The sequence below is a fragment of the Ceratotherium simum genome, chromosome 3 (assembly GCF_057802395.1).
Source record: "Ceratotherium simum simum isolate JZ-2026a chromosome 3, ASM5780239v1, whole genome shotgun sequence".
NCBI lineage: Eukaryota > Metazoa > Chordata > Mammalia > Perissodactyla > Rhinocerotidae > Ceratotherium > Ceratotherium simum.
Window position 1 is genome coordinate 36,054,538 of NC_141902.1, and position 19,798 is coordinate 36,074,335.

Sequence of the window (19,798 nt, forward strand, 5' to 3'; positions counted from 1 at the left end):
TCCCTCTGATTTTACAGAGGAGGAAACAGAGACTTCGAGTTACATGCCCACAGTCACACAGCTGGTGAACTACAGAATCGCAGGTCTGGAAGGGAGTTCATCTGATCTCACTCTGCACCCAAAGTGCTAATCCTGGTCTCCTGCACCACTGCCAGTGTCTGCCTACCCTTGGCCTGAGTGCCTCTGGGAACAGGGATCTAAGCCAGTGGTGGCAGGACCTAAATAATGAACGTGTTTTGTTTTTTTTTTAATTCTCTATCTTGTCTTTTTTTTAAGAGGACACACTGTCTCCATCACTTACCAAGCCTTATATCCTGATTTGCTATCAGCTCCTTCCAGAGAGCTTAGGACTGCTTTTGCAGGGGGAGGGAAACACTCCTAGAAGTCTGAAGGGCAGACTGCTTAAGAGCACAGCCTCCAGAGTCCCACCACCTGGGTCTGAATCCAGGCTCTGCTGCTTAATAATGTGTGGTCCTCTGGCAAGTTATGTCTTTGTGCCTCAGTCTCCCCATCCATAAAATGGAGATAATAATAGTATCTACTTCATAGAGTTTTTATGAGAATTAACTGAGCTAATATTTGGTAAGGTGCAGAGTGGGGCCTGGCCCACAGCAAGTGCCTAGTAATTGTCTCCCGTGTGAGCCTCACCGTCAGCAAGTGCACCAAGTCCTTGTTGGCCTCCAGGGGCGGGGCCACCTCTTGCAGCTGGACCAGTTCGTTGATATGATTGTAAAGGGCCAGCAGCTTGTGGACGTTCACCTTCCCATCCTCCAAGTAGTCGGGCATGGCTTCGTACAAGGAGATGAGGTCCTTGAGGTGCACCCCCAGGATGGGGATTTTGAAGTGGGTGCACTCCCCGTAGGCTCGCCGGTAGTTGTCATAGTTTCTGCAGGAGGACAGCAGCTCAGTCATCTCACCCAGAACCTACAAAGCAGAAGAAGAGATCCAATCACAGGCACCCACCAGGCTGAGTGTATTGTCTGCAGTGGCCACCTTGTTTATGCTCAGCCCCTACCAGGATTTCATACCATCCCTAATTTGTCGGGCAGGGGGTGATTCATCTAAAAGGTGCAGATTATGACTCCCAAATTAATTAAAACCCCAGTTTACACTGAACATCACAGAGTGTATTTTCAAACACAAAGTCTGCTTTACTTGATTCTATTACATAACTGGAAAATTCTAAATGAGGTTTTGTTTTTATACTAAAATTTTTATTTCTAAAAATAAATAATATAAGCACCTGATATAAACATTAAAAAAGTACAACAGTATACAGAGAATAGTAAGTGTCCCTCTGACATCTATCCCCAGGCCATGCAGTTCCCTTCCCCAGTGTCTTCTGAGTGCTTCCAGAGACTCCGCAATCCATAACATTTGAAATGTGCTGTTAGAAGTGCTAACTGTGTTGCTGGCATGGGGAAAAGCATGTGTTTTAAATGTGGAACTTCAGTAATCTATTATTGCATGTTCCTATTCTTTAAGCAGGTGACAGTCCATTCACAGACTGACACCCTCAACTAGAGAGACTGAGTAGACTAGACCAATTCTCAGCAAAGAACTTGAAAGAGGATGAGGTGGAGGTCCCAGGGAGCTCCTCATTAGAGCTCATGCCCTGCCTCGGCCCTGGAAGGGGCATGGCTGCTCACCAGCACAAAAAGGGAGCAGTCAGATCTGGTGGTCTTCTCAAACACCCCTGGTTCAAGTCAGCAAGCAGTTCACAGAACCCCATTCCCCATGTGTGATGACCAGCTTTCTCAAACGCAAAGACAGGAAGTCAAGAATCTGCCAATCATGTTACAATGCAAAAGAACCATTTTAAACACTATACCAGAAATTGTTTTAATAAAATTGTGGCCTAAGAAGTACCATTTCCCCCCACTGAAGAACTTTAGGTCTTGGAGTTAGGCTCCCTCAATCACTTTGAGCTGGTGAGAGAGCCTCCTCCTCACACACCTCTAGCAAACAGTGCAGGTGAGTGTGAAGTGTGGAAGGTGCTCACAAGACAAGAGACTGAGCAAAAATGGTAGAGATGTTTTTTCCCATTAGAAGGTGAAATAAACTACTGGGGGGACACTTGGTTTAAACTTGGACTTTCTAATTCACTATGCAGACCACCCTGGGGGTCAGGCAGCTATAGACAAGGAAGCATTGCTGTGGGGGACCTCAGGCTGAAGAGGAACAAGCTCTATCTTGTAAGCAATCTGTCACCTCTGAGATAAGGCAGTCTTTCCAGTTGTTCTACCTGGTCTTAGCAGAACTATTAGGGAATTACAAGATGACTAAGATTTCCCTTTTGAGCAGACCATTAGGAGGTGGGGGTGGGGCGGCATCCCCAGAGCCTGGCCTTGTGAAAGCAGGGATGATTAATAAGAGACTTCCCAAAAGGAGGCTGAACACCTGGGGAAAATGATGGGGCACCGAGGCTCAGACATCTCTCCCTAAGAAGAGAGTCTCCCTCTGTGCCAGCTTGGGAGGATTGGGGTTTGAGTTTCATAAGGAAGGGCTGGTTGGTCCTCTTACATGAGATGAAAACGCTCAAAGAGCAGTCATTATCTAACGCATACCACACCTGGCTGCATTTATATCTGCAGAAGACCATAGTGGCTTATATGTATAATAACAGCCCTATGTCATAAAGGATTGAAGTCCATTTTGTAAAATCTAATTAATAATGTAGGAAAATGCATAGGAGACTTAAGAAAAATATTCCTCAATAAAACACTATCTATTACAAAATGGCACCTGAAAAGCTCATTTCCAACTATCTGGGAAACTTAACTGTCCAGAATGTCACTCTCTAAGGGATCTGGATAGCTAGGTATCTAATGTGTCACTATATAACTACACTTGACTTGCAAACTGAACTATGGTCAATTGAACCACTATTCCTTTTGGGAAAACATTTTGGAGCAAGTTGCTGGAGCAAGGGAGTTGGTGTTAAAGAGGGTGACTCTGAATAGGCAGTGGCATTCAGAACATTCCCGTGGCATATGAACACGGGAAGGAGGCATACATTATTTCAACTGAGCAGCAGGAATGTGTGCAGTGACCTAGGCCAGACTGAATCACAGTCACTCTCAGATCTGTGAGGTCCCCATCCTGTGGGTTTTCTGACCTCCCTGGTATTTTGCCTGGTTGACAAAGGATGATGAGGTTCAGAAAGGCTCTCTAGGTTGCCCCTCATGGAGGAAACGTTGACACTAGTCCTAGGAATGCTGCTAAGGGGCCCCGGAGGAGACAGCAGCACTGACCTTATTGATTTCGTGTGGGACGTGCGAACTTGTCTCCTTGAGCCTGGAGATTGAGCTGTGACTTAGCCCTCCTATCACAGCCATCAATGTATTGAAGTTCTGTAGTTGGTGGAGCTTCTGTGATACAGAAAACAAATGAGAGCAGTCACTGTACATGTCAGTTACATGGGAGCGTAGAGGCTGCCTTTTGTCTCTATGCCGCAAGTCTTCCTTCCTAACACTGGTCAAAGATGAGGGATCAGGTATTGCAACTTTCTGTCCATTTCTTCCCTTAGGCTTAATTCCAGACCAATAGGTCCCAAATCTAGCAAGGCGTCACATCTCCCTCCTTTTGTTGCAGCTGAACTGTGACCGCCTTCTACATCAATGGTTTCTAAGAATCACCCAAAGTACTTGTTTAACACAAAGATTTCTGAACCCAAGCCCAGATGTCCTGATTCCCTGGATCTGGGGTTGAGCTTAGGGATCTGTGCTTTTAATATACCTTTAGTTAATATCAGAGCAGGTGGTCTATGTACAAACTTTAAGAAACATTGGTCTAGACCATCTGGAGCTGGAAAAATATATCATTAAGTGTAATCTTTTATATCCTTCATCCCAAATTAACTAGAATATTTTATTTTTGAGGGCAATGCCAGTGCCTATATAGGATAGTAACTAGGATAGAGAAGCTAGAATCTCTGGGGAATTTTGAAATGTGTTCATAGTACCTGTTTTCCTCTTATCAAATGCTTAAACCCTGACCCTCAAACATTAAACCAAGCCACTCAACACAACATGGGCTCAAAGACCTAAGACAACTCAAGCTGGTGCAGCCCCAATAAAACTTGAAATTGCCCTTCCCTTTGCCATGTGGGCCAGATTTGGGGAAACAATGTAGGCTGGTAAGCATCTTCTGAAAAATGTTAAAGATCTAAACAGATCTAAAACTGTATCCTGATCCCTGTATGGCCCTCTCCATATTGCCCTTGCATGGGAAATAGAAAAGTCACCATATCTACATCTGGGGACAGTTAAAGGCACACAACCACCCCCGCCCCCTCCATGGTTCAGGAGGGAAAAGCATATCTAATGGACAGACTACGCTGGGGGAAAGAGAGGATAATTTATCTCATAGCCCAGGCCTGAAGTCTTAATCCAGTCACTCACCTGAGCCACGTGGATGAACTTGATGAAGACTTCTGCTCGGAGCTGTGGGGTGGGGCGGCTGAGAACCATCAGTTGTACCCATTGGGAGATGCCGTTACACAGGGCGATGGACCGCTCCATGGTGGGGTTCTCCTTCACACAGCTATTCACAAGGTAATTCTGATAATCGGAGAACTGGAGAAAAAGAAACCCATTAGGACTGCCGCTCTAGTATTCCTGGAGATGGGGGCATATCACCTCTGTCCAGATGACGGCCTGAAACTGCTATGGGACAGAGGAGCTCTTGGCTGCCTTCTCCTGCATGCCCTGCACTTGGCTGACAAGAATGGTAGGAGGGAAATCTTTATTATTCTACTTATGGTCTCTCTCCATAAAAAGTTATTAGGCACAAGTGGATGTATACACATATTAGTTAATGTAAATATAGTATTTAAGTAGATATTGATACTGTCCCATCTAAATTCTAAAGAATATAGCATAGAAGAAAAATTTCAGTACTCGTTCCAGCTCTGTTGCTGAAGTTAAGGGAAAAAAAAAAAAAGATAAGCCTCTCACAAAAATCTAATCTCTCTCTCTTTCTCTTCTAGCTGTTTCTTAATTTAAAAATGAGATGATAAAATCTGCCCTATCTAGGACATGGCATTCTTATGAAGATCAAACATGATAACACATGAAAGCACTTGAACTTTTCAAAGTGCTACATCAATGTGAGGTGGTGCTAATGGGGTAATTATTAACCTCATGATAAAACAAACCTGTTTGGATTTCCGTATACTCACCAGCTTGAGGAGAGGCCAAGTGAGTGGGGTACATGAAACCTGGTTAGCTATATATTTGGTGACCACAGTTTCCCAACTGGACAATGGCATTGACTGTGGTTGACAATGAAACAGCGTATGTGAAACTGGAAATGTCCCAGAAGATCTCTGTATAAGTGATGACAGTAGCTATTGTGTCCCTGTCACAAACAATCCTGCTCAAATAGCACAACCAAGAGGGAGGAGTAGCCTGCTCTGCTCCACCGCTCCTGTGGAAGTTTTTGGTGCTGCTCCCCAACTCTTTCCAGCTCTCTGCCTCTGAACTCTCCCCTTTGAAATCAGGAGTGACTATGTGACATAGTTTAGCCAGCAGATTGTGAGTGGAGGTGATGTGACTTGAGGGAAAGAGGCAGTGAATGACTTGCCATGTTGCCTTTCCACTGCTGCAGAGATTGTGGATATTCATGTCAAGATGAACTGTTGCACATCCAGCTGCGATCAGCAGAGGCCCCTGCTGACCCATGTCAGACCATGTAATGTGAGTGAAAAATAAACTTTTCCTTTGTTAAGCCACCGAGATTGCAGGGCACGGGGTTGAGGGGGTCGTTACTTCAGTATAACAAATCTTAGTCCTGCCAGACTAGTAAATAGACTGATGAGAAAAACTCATAACCTCAATAAAATAAGTGCAAATCAGCTGAGCCCCATTTTACTGTGCTGTGATTGCTGATGGGTGGAAAAATATGAGTAGGACCAAAACTACTCCTTAGGAGACACATATAAAGCAAAAATCTTGTGGTTCTATGAGAAAGTTCCCGTGACTCACTCCAGTGAATACATTTATATATCTTTCCTGCTATAAATATAACATATTGAATCCACGTGTTTTTTCTTTTTTCTGGCGGGGAAGTTTAGCCCTGAGCTAACATCCATTGCCAATCTTCCTCTTTTTGCTGAGGAAGATTAGCCCTGAGCTAACATCTGTGCCCATCGTCCTCCATTTTGCATATGGGATGCCGCCACAGCATAGCTCAATGAGTGGTACATAGGTCTACACCCAGGACCGAACCAGTGAACCCCAGGCCACCGAAGCGGAGTGCGTGAACTTAACTGCTACGCCACCAGGCAGGCCCCTCCACTTCTTTTTTAAAAGAATTATCCCAGTAATCTCCCCAACCCCCCTAAAATATTAAACAAAAAATATCAAATGCCAGTGAATTCACAGCAGAAATAAATTTCCCTCCAACCGTAAGTGGGAGGGAAAATTATTGTTTGGGTAAACTGTTTAGAACTATGTAGGAAAAACAAAAAAACCCCAAAACAGTTCTTCTTCTATGAGGGGACCATGCCATTCAAAAGAAATTAAGGTTCAAACTGATGTATTCTTTTGCAAATGGAACACTGCCTCACCCTGGGGGAGCACTGGCTCCAAGTGCTTGTTCTGCACTGATTTTTCACTTTGGCCTCCATTGATCTGAGCGCTGGCATCAAGCAGACATCCTGCAGGCCTGACTGAGCAGCCCTGCCGGTTGGGCCCCAGCACAGCTCAGATTTCCAGTGAGATAAATGGCTCTTTTCAGGGTCCTTCACCGTGACAGCGGAAGGCACTGCCAAATGGAAAGTCCCCAGGTGGAGCTGCCCAGCTGGGGCCTGTGGTTCTGTCTGAGGGGTGCCAGTGAGGGGACTGGGGGGCTAGCGCAGATCAGTGCTTGGAGACTCATTTCTAGATGGGAGCCAGGGGGTTCCTGGTTGATGGCAAAACAGCTGTGTGAAAACAGGATGGATGTCAACATTATGGGTGAAAAGATGAAATAATCTCCATAACCTGGTTTGCAGGTCTCCTTCCAGACACAACCAGGCTCAAGAAATTGGTGCTGAGTGACTCAGAGGCATGTGATCCTCGCCCCAGCTCTGACTCTAATAAGCTATGTGACCTTGTTCAAGCCATCCCTCTGGGCCCCTATCCTCCCATCCGGGGAACACAGGTCATTCTAAGAAATGCATCCAGCAACTAAGTCCTCTCTCTTTAGAGCAAAGCAGAAGACTGTATCCTTTGTAGGGATGGGGGCTGAGTGGAGTAAGGGTGTCATTTCTCAGGAAAGCATACTGGTTAGTGAGGGTCTGTTAGCATCTGACACGTTGTCAAGTTCTCTTGTATGGAACCAGTGTTCTTTGGTATCACACATGGAGTTTTAAGGAGCAAGGTTTGAGTCAGCATAGTTATCTCTAGAATCATGGGTAACTACTGGGCCATGTCAGCACCACTTCAAGGGTTTAGGTAAATTCTGGGCTGGACCAGTAGCATCTACTTCATTTTGTGATCTCCCAGAGCCATTCAAAGCCTATCCTAGAATGAACTCAAATTCTTAGAGTTCATTCTAAGAATGAACTATAAAATGGGACATACCCCCATTTTTTTTTTGGAGGAAAATTTTTAAAAAAATTCTGGGAGGCTAATGATTATCAGGGGTAAAAGGTGTGTGTGTGTGCACGCTGTGTGTACACTCACGTATGCACATGTGCAGGGTGTCATGTGCCCGCAGTATTGTCATTTGAGTGAGGGCTGGGGTGGGTGGTGTGGGCCTGGAGGGTGGGAGATAGACAGCACAGCAGGAGCAACAAAGGAATTCCAAGTGTACTGATCTTCCAGACTAAACAAAGTCTTATGGGAAAACCGACCAGCACTGAGGGGGGCCTCTAGGGTTAGGAGGTGGACGGGCTGTTGAATTTCTCTGCTTATTTTCAGAAATATCCCCGGGAAGTTTTTCTCCTGCCCCTTGGGTACATACGGATATCCTCCGGAAAGACTTGAACTCAAGGTAGGTGAGGTGCTCGGACAGCTCTTCTGGTTCCAGATGGTCAAAGAGCAGGGAGACTTTCCGTTTCTTGCTGGTGTTCGATTTTATCCTTTGAGTAAGTTTCCTTGACCAGTCACGACCATTGCTTTTGTGAGTAAACACGAAAGGGAGAAGACAGGGAAAAAGAATAAATTAAATTGCTTTTTAATGCAAGTAAATCCATTAACATTTCCCACAAGAATATACAAAGCACCATTAGCTTCCTTGGCCAAAATAATGCATTAACTGAGTTTCTTTAAATCAGTTTTTTCTATGGTGCAACTAGGAAGCCCTGCTGGTTTTTAATGAACCTTCTGAATGTGCCATGGGAAGTGGTACAATGTGTTTACTTTAGGGTCCTGGGAAGGACAGAGTCTCAGACATTGGTCACAGTTTCCTGGCCTTTGGTCCTGGCTCCTGTGTCTTGTCCCTGGCATATCTGCTATCTCCATGCCTACTGTGTGTTCCTTCATTCTCCTGGGGGTGATGGGGACTCTATCTGGTTGGAAATCTCAAGGTCATAGGGCCATTTTCATGCCAGAGGAGCACAGAGAACCACAGACAAGAGACGCCATGCTGCAGAGACTCATGTGTAGGATCATGTGGTCACTCTGGGCAGACTGTGGCATCTTCCTCAAATGTCCCCAGCCACTGAAATGACCAAGGAAGCCTAGCTAACCCCAGAGTGTCCCCCATTACACACATTTTCTTGTAATCAATCCATGTGTTTCTTACTCAGTTTCAATTTCCTTCATTAAGGAAGCAAAGGCAAGCAGCCATTTTGAGAGGTAGCACGTTGCAGATCCGTGTTATTCCCAAACTGGTATTCCTGAGAACCTTGTCTGTTGGCAAAAGGATTCTGTGATCAAATGAGTTTGGGAAATGCTACAAATTGTGTAGCCCCCTTGGCCAATGAGCATATCACAGACTCCAAGAAGCATTGCAAAAGGAAAATTTAACTCACTATTTCTCAAGTATCTCTGGTCAGGGAATATCCCACTGATTAATTCCTAATACTGTGGAAAATACTGGTAGAGGAAAGTCAGCTAGGGACATATTGAGACAAGGAGATCTGGGTTTGAGAACTGCTCTGGACCCTAGGTTCTGCATCTTTAAAATGAGGACATTGTTAATTCAAAAATTTCTTATATCTTTCAAGTTGTATAATTCTAAGCAGAGAAGTACAGAGAATCCAAACTGATATTTAGATTTTTCTGGGACTCTGAAATGTGACGTTGAATTCATTTCTACATGGCTATGGCACAGTGCTTTCAGGGCCCTCAGAGACCAGCCTCTGCTCTGCCACTAACTTAACTAGCTGTGTGATCCCAGACGAGTCACAACCTTGCTGAGCCTCAGTTTCCCAAGATGTTGGATGAAATAATCTCTAGACTATGTTTCAGTCCTAGAATGCTATATCGTAGGGATTTGTATTATTCCAAAATAAAGCGGCCACATTGTAAAAACCTTACCATACAATGTGTACACTCTCCCAAAATTAGGAAAAGCACTCATTTTTCAGAGTGGGCCAATCTCGTAAACAAGAAATCCAAGGAATAATCTGAAATATTCCTGAGATCCTTTCCATCACTGAAGACTAAGTGTCTGCCATAGCCCTCCATGTATGTTATAAACCCTCTGTCGACACATTTCTCAGCAGGCCCTTCCCCATCGACACGTTTGGGTGCCTCAGGCACTAGCTGCTGAGGACACAGGGATTTAGTCACTGTACTTTCAGTTTCTCATGATCTGGATACATTTTAGTCAATATCTTGCTACCTGATTTCTTTTTCACTGAGACTTATTTTTTTTCCTGCTCTTGGATATTAGTCACCTACAGCTTTATCACTAGGCAGCTTCTCTGTTTTCCTGTTAAATGTCAAGCTTTTCACTTTGGTGAGGCAATTGGAACCTGTCTGTCTGAAGAGCTTTTCAGAGAGGTGAACAAATGCAGCAGTCACAGCCGGCAGTCAGAACCTAGCTGAGCAGCCGGGAGTGTATTACAGGAGGGAGGTGGTGTCGAAAGCTTAGTCAAAACCTTGACACTCACATCTGAGTTGTGTCGATCAGGCGGCAGTGCAACTCCTCACCGTTAGCTTTCACCAGTTCCTGAAACTCCTCCATAGCGTTTGTCAAGCTGGCATCCATTTTAAACATGATCCAGAATTCTGTTATCCAATACCTACAAGGTGGGAGTAAAAACCACAATCCAAAACTGAAGCCAGGGACTCACACTTTGGTGGGTTCTTCCCATGAGGAGGACTCAGAAAAAGACAGGCTGGTTTGTCCTTCTGTATTCCTGGGAATACAGAACATATATTCTACATATAGAATATAAGGAGCTGGGAGGGATGGAAAGAAGATCACCTGCTGACACCTCTGCCCTCCACATGCTAAATGCTCTGATGGGATAAGGCACATCATAATCAGAGGAGCCATTACAAAGACTTAGGCACCATCATGTGTATCAGAGATAATTATAAAGAAGACAACTAGAGATAAACCAAATGTCCAAAGATGGGGCAATGAATCTGTAAATTACATTTTATCATATCTTAGAATATTATATGGCCATTAAAAATAATGTTTACAGAAAGTTTTTAAGGACTAGAGAAGATTCTTAGGATATAAAGTTAAGTGAAAAATATAGGATACAAAACTTTATATGTATTTTGATCTTCACTATGTTAAAAAAAATCTGCTTGGAAAAAAGACAAGAAATATACTAAAACAGGTGGTTGGAAAGGAGTGATTATTACTATAATTATATTCTGTATTTTTGAAATGCTCTAATATGACCTATATTACTTAAATAATTAGGAATAAAAACAAAGTAACAAAGAGATCCTTCTTTATCTCTATCTTTCCCTATGTCATTTGATACCAAAATGCTGTAAGACTGAAGAAAACATTGGTATAAAATATTAAGCTCAAGTACACTAGAAAAAATTGTGTTCTGTTGGAGAATTTCCAGTATTAAGGATTGCCCTTTCTAGCCTGTCCAACAATGTTCTACACATGGTCAGGAAGGGAAAGGAGGGGAGGACGAGGAAGGAACTCAAGTCCCTTGCTTCAGTCTTTCATTTCACCTGCTCCACAAAGTCCCAGCTGCAGGCAGAAACGTTACCTGACAAAATAGCAGATCTTCAGGCAGAGCCCTGGTGAATTCTTTGCCAAGGCATCCTTATAGGTAGGGCTGTGGTTAAGGGAAATGGAAGCCGCTGTTATAGAAACCAAACAACTTCTCTAAAACTACCCTCCTCCACCATATAATTTTTAAAAAAATGAAAATGTTTTCCTCTCTTTCTGGCCAGAGGATAAGAACCAACTAGATGTGTGCAGCTGTATGCTTCCTGTCACCCAGAAGGGTGATGATAGTGACTTTCTATCTAGCCCATGCTGAAATGGCCTATGGGAGGGGGTCACAGCATCTCCTTTGCAGAAGTAGAAGAAGCCTACAGTGTGGAAAGGTTCCTATAAGAAGTGAAGAAGGGGCAAATGACCTCCTGCCCACGCCCAGGAGATCAGGAGTCCAATTGAGACAAGTTAAAAAGAGCATCCCCTTCTTATCTTTTGAAATATTTCCAGTAACTGATAAACAATTTGTGTAGTGAATTAGAAGGGGCCCAGATATTCAGATATATGGTCATGATAATTAAGAACAATAATGTGAAACATGATAATGTACACCTAGAGGATGTCAGTAGATTGACTTTATAATTTGTGATGGCAAGTCAGACAAAGCCGTGTGAATAATCCAAAATGCAATCGGAGTCAAGTTCAAGATCCACATCGTTTGGAATATTAAACAAGAATGGTGCTGTCCTAAGAATATGAAAAATAGCAAGATTCCATTAAGTTCACATCTTCAGAAATATATGGAAAGAATATTCTTTTATTTTATTGCCAAAGAAATGCAAAATCTAATTCAGAGGTGAACGTGGGTAGGTCCTACCATCTTCCGTCAACAGACTGAGGAATCAGGCTACATGGGCTGTGTGCCCTGCAGGACAATACACCCTCTTTCCCTTCTAAAAACCATAATAACTGCAATCCAGGGTTCAGTGAATTCCAGCAGGGCCCCTGAGAGGGATCCAGTGAGCCAGCTGGCAGAGATCTCAATTAACTGGGGCAGGAGTGGTCTTCCTTCAGTGAGTATGCATACTCTAACCCCTGGAAAATTTAGAGTTAAATATAGAAAAGTAAAAGTCCAAATCATAGTACTGATGTTTTTTATTAGGAAAGAATCTGTGCATTTTGAGATTTTATATGTCTATAATGTTTAAGAGCATATTAGAATGATAGCCTTGAAACTTCAATTTGGAATATATAATTAACTGCTTTAGATTTGTGGTTTTAAATTGAAATCTTATTAAGTTTATTCATAGCTCTGGAATGTCTAAAATAATGTTACCTTTACTGTTCATAACTTTAATCTACTAGAGTTATAAAAACTATTTAGAATTCAGGAAGGCATCTGAAGTATTTTTAAATAATCTAAAATGGAAAATTCATAATTGTAGTTTAAAACCATTGGAAGTATTTAATTAATTAGCCTTATTCAAATTAACCAAACATTTTTCAAGGCCCTTAAAAATGCTTGGTGAAACATGTTAAAATTATAGAAAGAATAAGATTTGCAAATTAAACTTGAACCCCTAAAGAACTATGGTTGTAAAATTTGTACTTTTAATAAAATGACTTTAATTTTAAAAACTACATTTTATTAGACTTACTGCCTATAAAATCCATCCTTGAGAACACCAAAACAAAAACAAAAACACAAAACCACATCAACAAAGGTAATCAAAATAAAAATAAACTCAGGCAACTGGCAAACTTGGTGAAGGAAAAGGTTCTGAGGCGTGCCTTTCTTTGGGCCTGAAAGGTAAGCGTGAGAAGGAGATGACTTTACATCCTTTCTACACATTGCTAAGGAAATACATCCCTTCAATGCAAAGAGATTCAGGCATAAGGCACATTCTAGATAAACACATCTCAGATTCTATATTTTTATTATTGGATCTACCTGTTGCAATTTTTATTCTTGTTTCTTTCTAACAAGGAAGGCACAAAAAAACACACCTCTCTTTTAAAACAGCTAAGTGGATCTATAAACCAGCATGGTGCCTTTCACCGCGGAGTTTCTCTTCCTCCTGGTCACTCCTTATCCTTCTCTTCACATGTCCATCTGAGTGCCCGGGGGCTGCGCGTGGGGCAGTGTCTGTGTGATCCATTCAGTCTGCATACGAGTGCTGAGCCTGTGGGGCAGGCAGGACACCCCTCAGAAGGGCAGAGCCTCCCAAGGTCATCAGACCCCCTCTGCCACAGGAAAGGCAGCCCTGAAGTGAGGCAGGACACCCACTTTCTTACTTCAGGAGATGAAGCAAATGCTCAGCATGTGCTGGCCGGTAATAAGAGGCTCAGGTGACCGCTCTGCTAGTTGGTTAAAGTCAATTGTTTCCTGGAAGCTTCCGGCTCTACACATTTTCCTTCTCTTCATAGCCAGTACTGCGACGATGAAGTACCAGTACAGTTCTGACTGTATTTTTCAGGCATCTGAACTATTCAAAGCATGTTTTTAAATTTTTCTCTCTCTTTTAACAATGGAAAAACAGGAAACTATCTGAGCTTATTTAACTAACAGTTCTATTACTTCCACGTCAGAGAACAGGGACATTATGCGTGAAGAAAAAATTGTTTTGCCTTCAATGTTTAACCTGGGTTTCAATGATAGGGAGTCTTATTTCATATTCCCTTCTTAGAATCCCTTCCCCCACCCCAGAACTGAGCAAAACCCAGATTCCTCACCTAAAAGTCCTGATAGATATAGAAAGAGTGTCCCAGTGTTTTGCACCCATAGTGATGCAACATTCGTTGTGTCCTGCCATGAGATGGCTACTAAGCTAAGTTCTGGAGAAATAAAGATAAATAAGCCTTGGTTCCTGCTGTTGAGGGACACACAGTCTATTGGGGTAGATGACATGTAAATAGGTAAATTACAATACAGTGTGTGTATTTTTAAATATATGTTAAAATATATTTATATCTTTTTCTTAAAGTAACTTGTAATTGAATTAATTTCAGTACCCTTTCAACCTTCTATATTGCTAACACAATTCAAACTGCAGCAACTAGACACAACGGTTCTGTGGTTTACTTGAAACAGTCATCTGTAAAGACCAGAGAACACAGGTATTACATTGCAAAACTTACACACTGATGTCTAGGCAGATCCATTTTTTTAGCTAATAGAAGAAAAACACTCACTTCACACTTTTTGCAAGCATTGATGAAAAGCTTTTCAAGGCAGATTACATTCGGGCCAGAGATATAAGAAAGACTCTTTAACTTAAGCAATCCAAAACTAAGTCATAGGAATTAAATAGATTTTCAATCAATAATACTATTTTACAACACTACAGTCGTGCATTGCTTAACGATGGGGATACGTTCTGAGAAATGCATCAGATGATTTCATCACTTGTGTGAACATCATAGAGTGCACTTACACAAACCTAGATGGTATAACTACCACACACCTAGGCTATATGGTACTAATCACATGGGACCACCATTGTATATGAGGTTCGTCTTGACGGAAACATTATGTGGCACACGACTGTAAGTATACTTTTAAAAGTGGGGGGAGGGCTGGAAATGTCAGGAAAGACTTTACAGATGGGTCCCAAAAGAGTTTGCTAGGCAAAGAGGGAGAAAAAGGCATTTCAGGCACAGGAATTGTAAGAGGACCCATGATGCCTGGGCGGAGGGGAAAGGGTTCTGAGAGAGCTGCAGGATGAAGCAGAAGGGACACACCTGGGTCAGATTGTGGAGGGCCCTTTCCTGGCAGCTGAGGAGTTGGACATTACCCCTGTAGTTTGCAGAGGCTCTGAAGCAATGGCCTATGTGATTTGCTTCTTAGGAAAGTAACTTCAGAGGTGGATAATGAATGGGAGGGGGAGGCCTCGTAGATGAGAAGACCAGTGTGGGATAGAGGCCTAGGAGAGAGGCGATGGGGGCCTGAACTAAGACAGAGGCCTGAGAATGGAGAGAAGAGACCAGAGAAGAGTCATTTCTGAAGCAAAAACCCTGGATTGGGTAATGGACTCGGTAGGAGATGAAAGGCAGCAAGGAGTCAAGAGTGCTTCTGATGTTTCTGGTTTAGGCAATTGGATGGGTAATGACACCATTAACTGAAACTGAAAATGAAAATACAGGTGTCAAAGCAGAATTAATGGGTAGTAATTGGGGATGGGAGTGGTGAGCTAATGAGTTAAGTTTTGAACATATTAAGATTGAAATGTCTACAGGACAAACTAGTCCAAACATTTAAAAAAAAAATGGTTTGGGTTAGAGAAATATAGACTTGAAAGTCATCAGCACAGAGGAACAGTGGTGGAAATCCTGGTGAAATCACCCAGGGAAGGAAGTAGAGTGAGAAGAAAACCATGATGTTCTCCCCATATTTAAGAGGTGCTCAAAGGAGAGGCTAGATGGAAAGCTGGAGGAGGGACAGCCCAGGAGGCAGGAGAGCCAGGAGGGTGCGTCTGGGAGCCCTGGAGGGAGAGAGTTTGGAGAGGCAGGGGATTGTCAGTAATGCCCACTGTAAACAAGGATGGAAAAAAGCCACTGGGCTTAGCAACTAGGAGGTCACTGTGACATCAGAGGAAAGTTTGAGTACAGGCGTGAGGGCCACAGTCTAGTGAAGGAGCGAGTGGGAGTTGAGAGACTGGAGATAGTGAGTGCAGACTATTTTAAGAAGTTTGCACATCAAATTTCTAACCCTAACAATGGAATGAAGGGGAGGCAGACCTCAGAGTTTATTTTTAGGTTGGGGAGACTTGAATGTGTTTTAGGTTGAGGGGCAGGTCACTGAAGAGACAGGCTTTAAAAGTATATGGAGAGAGGAGATAACTGATGGGGTAAGATTCTGTGAGAAGTGGGAGGGAGGACAGGAAGGGGAGAGGGGTCTGTCCCACCGGGCACCCCAGGGACACCTTAGTCCTCAGACCAACAAACAATTTGTTCAGTGAGGAGTAGTTAATCACTGACATTGTTTAGAATTGTTGGTACATGGAGTTAAGAAAAAGTAGACCAACTCTGAGTCGGTTTTATTATGGTCTTAAAATTCTCTGCAGACCAGCCACCACTTACTACCTGCACAGCTTATCACGTGGACCTCTCTCAACGCTCCGCCCTTGGAATGCACTGGAAACACCTCCTTTAGTACGAGAGGGAAAGACTCATAAGTAGTTTTAGAGAAGAGATTCAGTCCTGGTGGCTTGTATTTTTTTCTGTGTGCCAAAAGATGAAAGGGACGGGTCAGGAGAGTGGTGAAGGATTAGAGCAGCCACAAACCATGACTCAGTGCCAGGGACCTGAGCTTCAGGTGCTAAACAGTCTCACTCCACCTACAGCCCATTCTATTTGGGGACCACAGCTTACAGTGTCATCAGTGAGAGGGAGAAGGCAGGCGCTTTCTCCACCCTACTCAATTCACACCCATGAGGAGGTTAAACTTCAGCAGGCTTTGCTTGGCGCATAGCCAGTGCCTCTGCCTGAAGCGAAAAGGCACCAGCAGACTCACCAGATGCTGTGGCATCAGGAAGTTTCTTCAGAACCTGGGGAAGGTTAAAGAACTGGACGGAAAAGCCAGAATGCAGTTTACCATTTGAGTCATGCTTGCACCCTCGTCAATTGGCACAGGACGAATATGAATTTTGATTAATCTACAGGACAAGTATTTTTTATTAGCAAGAGATACTAAAGAAGTCTGCGTTTGCACGTTGATTTCTTTGACTACTTCCCAGAGTAATCAGCATCGATCATATTGCCCCACCCAACAGAAAATACACATACATATGTACGTACACACACACACACAAATCTCATAACCCTGGAAGGACACGTGAACCCATTTACCTCTCAGGGTCATTCCAAACCAATCAAAATGAAAGCATACTTCAAAGTTCCAGATACTTCTGAATGAATCCCACTTTGGGATTGCCAGTCACTGTGCTAAAGGATATAGTATGATAATCTTTTGGAGCAGTTCGGCAGAGGAAATGATAATTCGGTGCATGGTCAGCATGACTTGCAACAGTTGGTTACTTCGACACAGGTTTCCATCTGCATCTGAAAACATAAACAGCAGCATCTGAGCGAGGCCCCGGAGAAAAATTAGTCACCTGGGGTGACAACTCTCCACTCCTCGAGGGTGGATGAGTGTGGGTTCTCCAGGCAGGACTTTTCTTCCACTGCCCCCAGCACCACACATCCCTCCCTTCTTTGCTTTTCTTATACTCCTGCCACATTCTTCCCTTCCCCAAATGTCCATTTTGATGCTCATTAACCACCCCACCCCAAAAGCAGTAGAATCTTGGGAAAGGGTTAATATTTGTACCAGTACACTTGAGTCTCTGTTGAAAGCAGGAGCAGATCCAGGTTTTGTGGAGCCTAAAATGCATAAAATGGGGGGGGGGTCCTTTCTAGGGTCAGAGTGATAAAAGTTATAGTCTTAATAGATTACAGTTAAAATACCTTACTTTTGCAAATTTTACAAAAACATATAACCATATGAATACATTTCTAGGGCTTTCACATGGCCTTGAAAGGGTCTCATGCCAGTGAGGGGCCCTGAAACATAAGCTACTCTAGTTTTATGGGCAATATGCCTCTGGCTAGAAATAAAGGAGGAAGACTATGGGCAAACATTACATTTGGAGATTATGGGTGGATTACAAGTGTCCATGATGATTTGTATCAAAGAGCATGGTTAGCTAGGTTTTCCAAATCCCAGCTGGTACCAAATAATAAGATGCATTCTATACACTGGCATTAGGTTTAAAGATTCCTCTTGGAGTGGTTTTCAAAACCTTTTCAACAGTTATGGCATGAAGTGTTAGGGGCTGTGTTGGTTATTTGCTGCCAGATCTATTCTCTGTCCTTCACCATGGATTGCATGCTAGCTGCCAGCCAGCTTCCAGTTGGGTTCAGCCATTGGGAAGCATCAGCAAGAGATGGGAGGAGAGAGAAGTCAGGATATTTCTTTCTCATTCCCTCTGCTTTGGCACTCATAGTAGCTACAGGTCTCTTCAACGAATGATCACACTGGTTGACCCCCTCCTTCATGACTCCAGCTCTCACTGGGAGCTAACACTTAATCTCCCTTGACCCTTTGGACTTAAGGGTAGCAATGACTTCTGGCTGTTGACAGTCTCTGGGTGCAGCATCTCTTAATTCCACTCTTATCTCTGTAGGTAGTTTCTTCATTTAAACAAACCATGTGAATTCTGTTCCCTGCTGGGAATTGGAATGATTCAAGGTAAAGTATCAGATGAAAGAATATACATGAATTGTTTTACCATTTGATAGCTCTTTAAAAAACATTATACAAAAGAGGTTGTCATTTTCGCTCTTTCCAACTGTACCAAATGGTAAATGAAAGACACAGTGCATTGGAGCTCAGGACTCAGAAGTCCTGGTTCATTCTCAAATGATGACCTAAAGTCACAGTTCATTGAGAAAATATAAGTAAACTGACATGATCACTCACATTCCCATCACCAAATCCACCAATTTACCCACACTCTGTTATTCTTACTGCCTGCCTTCCCCTGTTTCCATGGAAGGCCTTTCGGAGGCCAATGCTTCCACCGTGTTCTGGGTCTCCACATTTCTCAAGAATGTTGATCCTGCCTTTGTCCACTTTCTCTCCCGCATTAACTTCTCTCTCTCTCTCTGGATTTACTTCCACTGGCATTTAGACATGCCCCAGAATCTCCTTTTTAAAACAAAATGAAATAAAACAAAACCATAAACTCTCATCCTCTCTAGCTACCTCTTCATTTCTCTGTTCCCCTTTTCAGCAAAATCTCACTGTCAACAGTTTCTCACCTCCCATTCATTTTCAACCATTCCATTTTGATTTCTCTCTCTATTATTCCACTAAATATTTCATTTTCAAGGTGACCAACCAGCTCCACATTGCCAAATCTAATAGTTTATTCCTCTGTCCTCATCTTACTTTATGACTCAAGCAGCATTCAACCCAACCAAGTTGACGCGTCTCTCTATCCTGGAACACTTTCTTCTCTTGGCTTCCATAACATCACACTCTCTTAGCTTCTCTCTCAGGCTCTTCTGTCTCCTCTTCCTTTACCAAGCTTTTAAATGTCAGTGTGCTCTGTGGCTTAGCACTCCCACTTCTTTTTTTCTAACAATTTTTAAAATTTAAAACTTCTTAAATTTTAAATTAAAAAAATTTTTAACCCATCTAGTTCTTTGTCTAAAATACCATCTAAATACTGATGACTGCCCAACTTATATCTTCAGTCCTGAGTACCAAATTAGTATGTCCAACATCCTACTTGGCAAATCCACTCAGATATCTAATTTCAAACGTAACTCATCCAAACAAAACTCTTGACCTCCCCCTCCCCCTAATTCATTCCTTCTCCGTTCTTCCTCATCTCAGGAAATGGCACCACCAACCATCCTCTCAGTTACTCAAACAAAAAACCCAGGAGTCATCCTCCATTTCTCACTTTCCCTCACATCCACTCCATCAGCAAGTCTTGATTCTACTTTCAAAATATATCTTAAATCTGTCACTTCTCTCCACCCTTGCCATCACACTAGTTGTAGCCATCACCATGATGCAATGACCTAACTGACCTCCCTGCTTCCATTCTTGTCCACCTACAATCCATTCTCCACACAGCAGCCAGGAGTCAGCTCCTAAAACCCATAAATCAGGTCATGTGTTTAATACACTTTAATGGACTCCATTTTACTT

The 19,798-nt window shown here is 42.9% G+C and overlaps 1 protein-coding gene across 7 annotated transcripts in view; it reads right to left on the bottom strand.

Annotated features, from left to right (window-relative positions):
- RASGRP1 (RAS guanyl releasing protein 1) overlaps positions 1 to 19,798 on the bottom strand; it is a 74,709-nt gene that overhangs the window by 18,899 nt on the left and 36,012 nt on the right. For 5 of the 7 annotated variants that reach the window (XM_087424942.1, XM_087424938.1, XM_014780560.2 and 2 more), the window contains exons 3-9: positions 17,031 to 17,136; positions 11,126 to 11,188; positions 10,049 to 10,180; positions 7,951 to 8,104; positions 4,404 to 4,577; positions 3,255 to 3,371; positions 649 to 924 (exon numbers count right to left, since the gene is read on the bottom strand). In XM_087424942.1, coding sequence (XP_087281068.1) covers positions 649 to 924; positions 3,255 to 3,371; positions 4,404 to 4,577; positions 7,951 to 8,104; positions 10,049 to 10,180; positions 11,126 to 11,188; positions 17,031 to 17,136 — 1,022 coding nt within the window. Of the gene's footprint in view, positions 1 to 648; positions 925 to 3,254; positions 3,372 to 4,403; positions 4,578 to 7,950; positions 8,105 to 10,048; positions 10,181 to 11,125; positions 11,195 to 13,083; positions 13,303 to 13,371; positions 14,069 to 17,030; positions 17,137 to 19,798 lie in introns of those variants that run through there. The other 2 variants (XM_087424955.1, XM_087424951.1) reach the window with 2 other exon arrangements.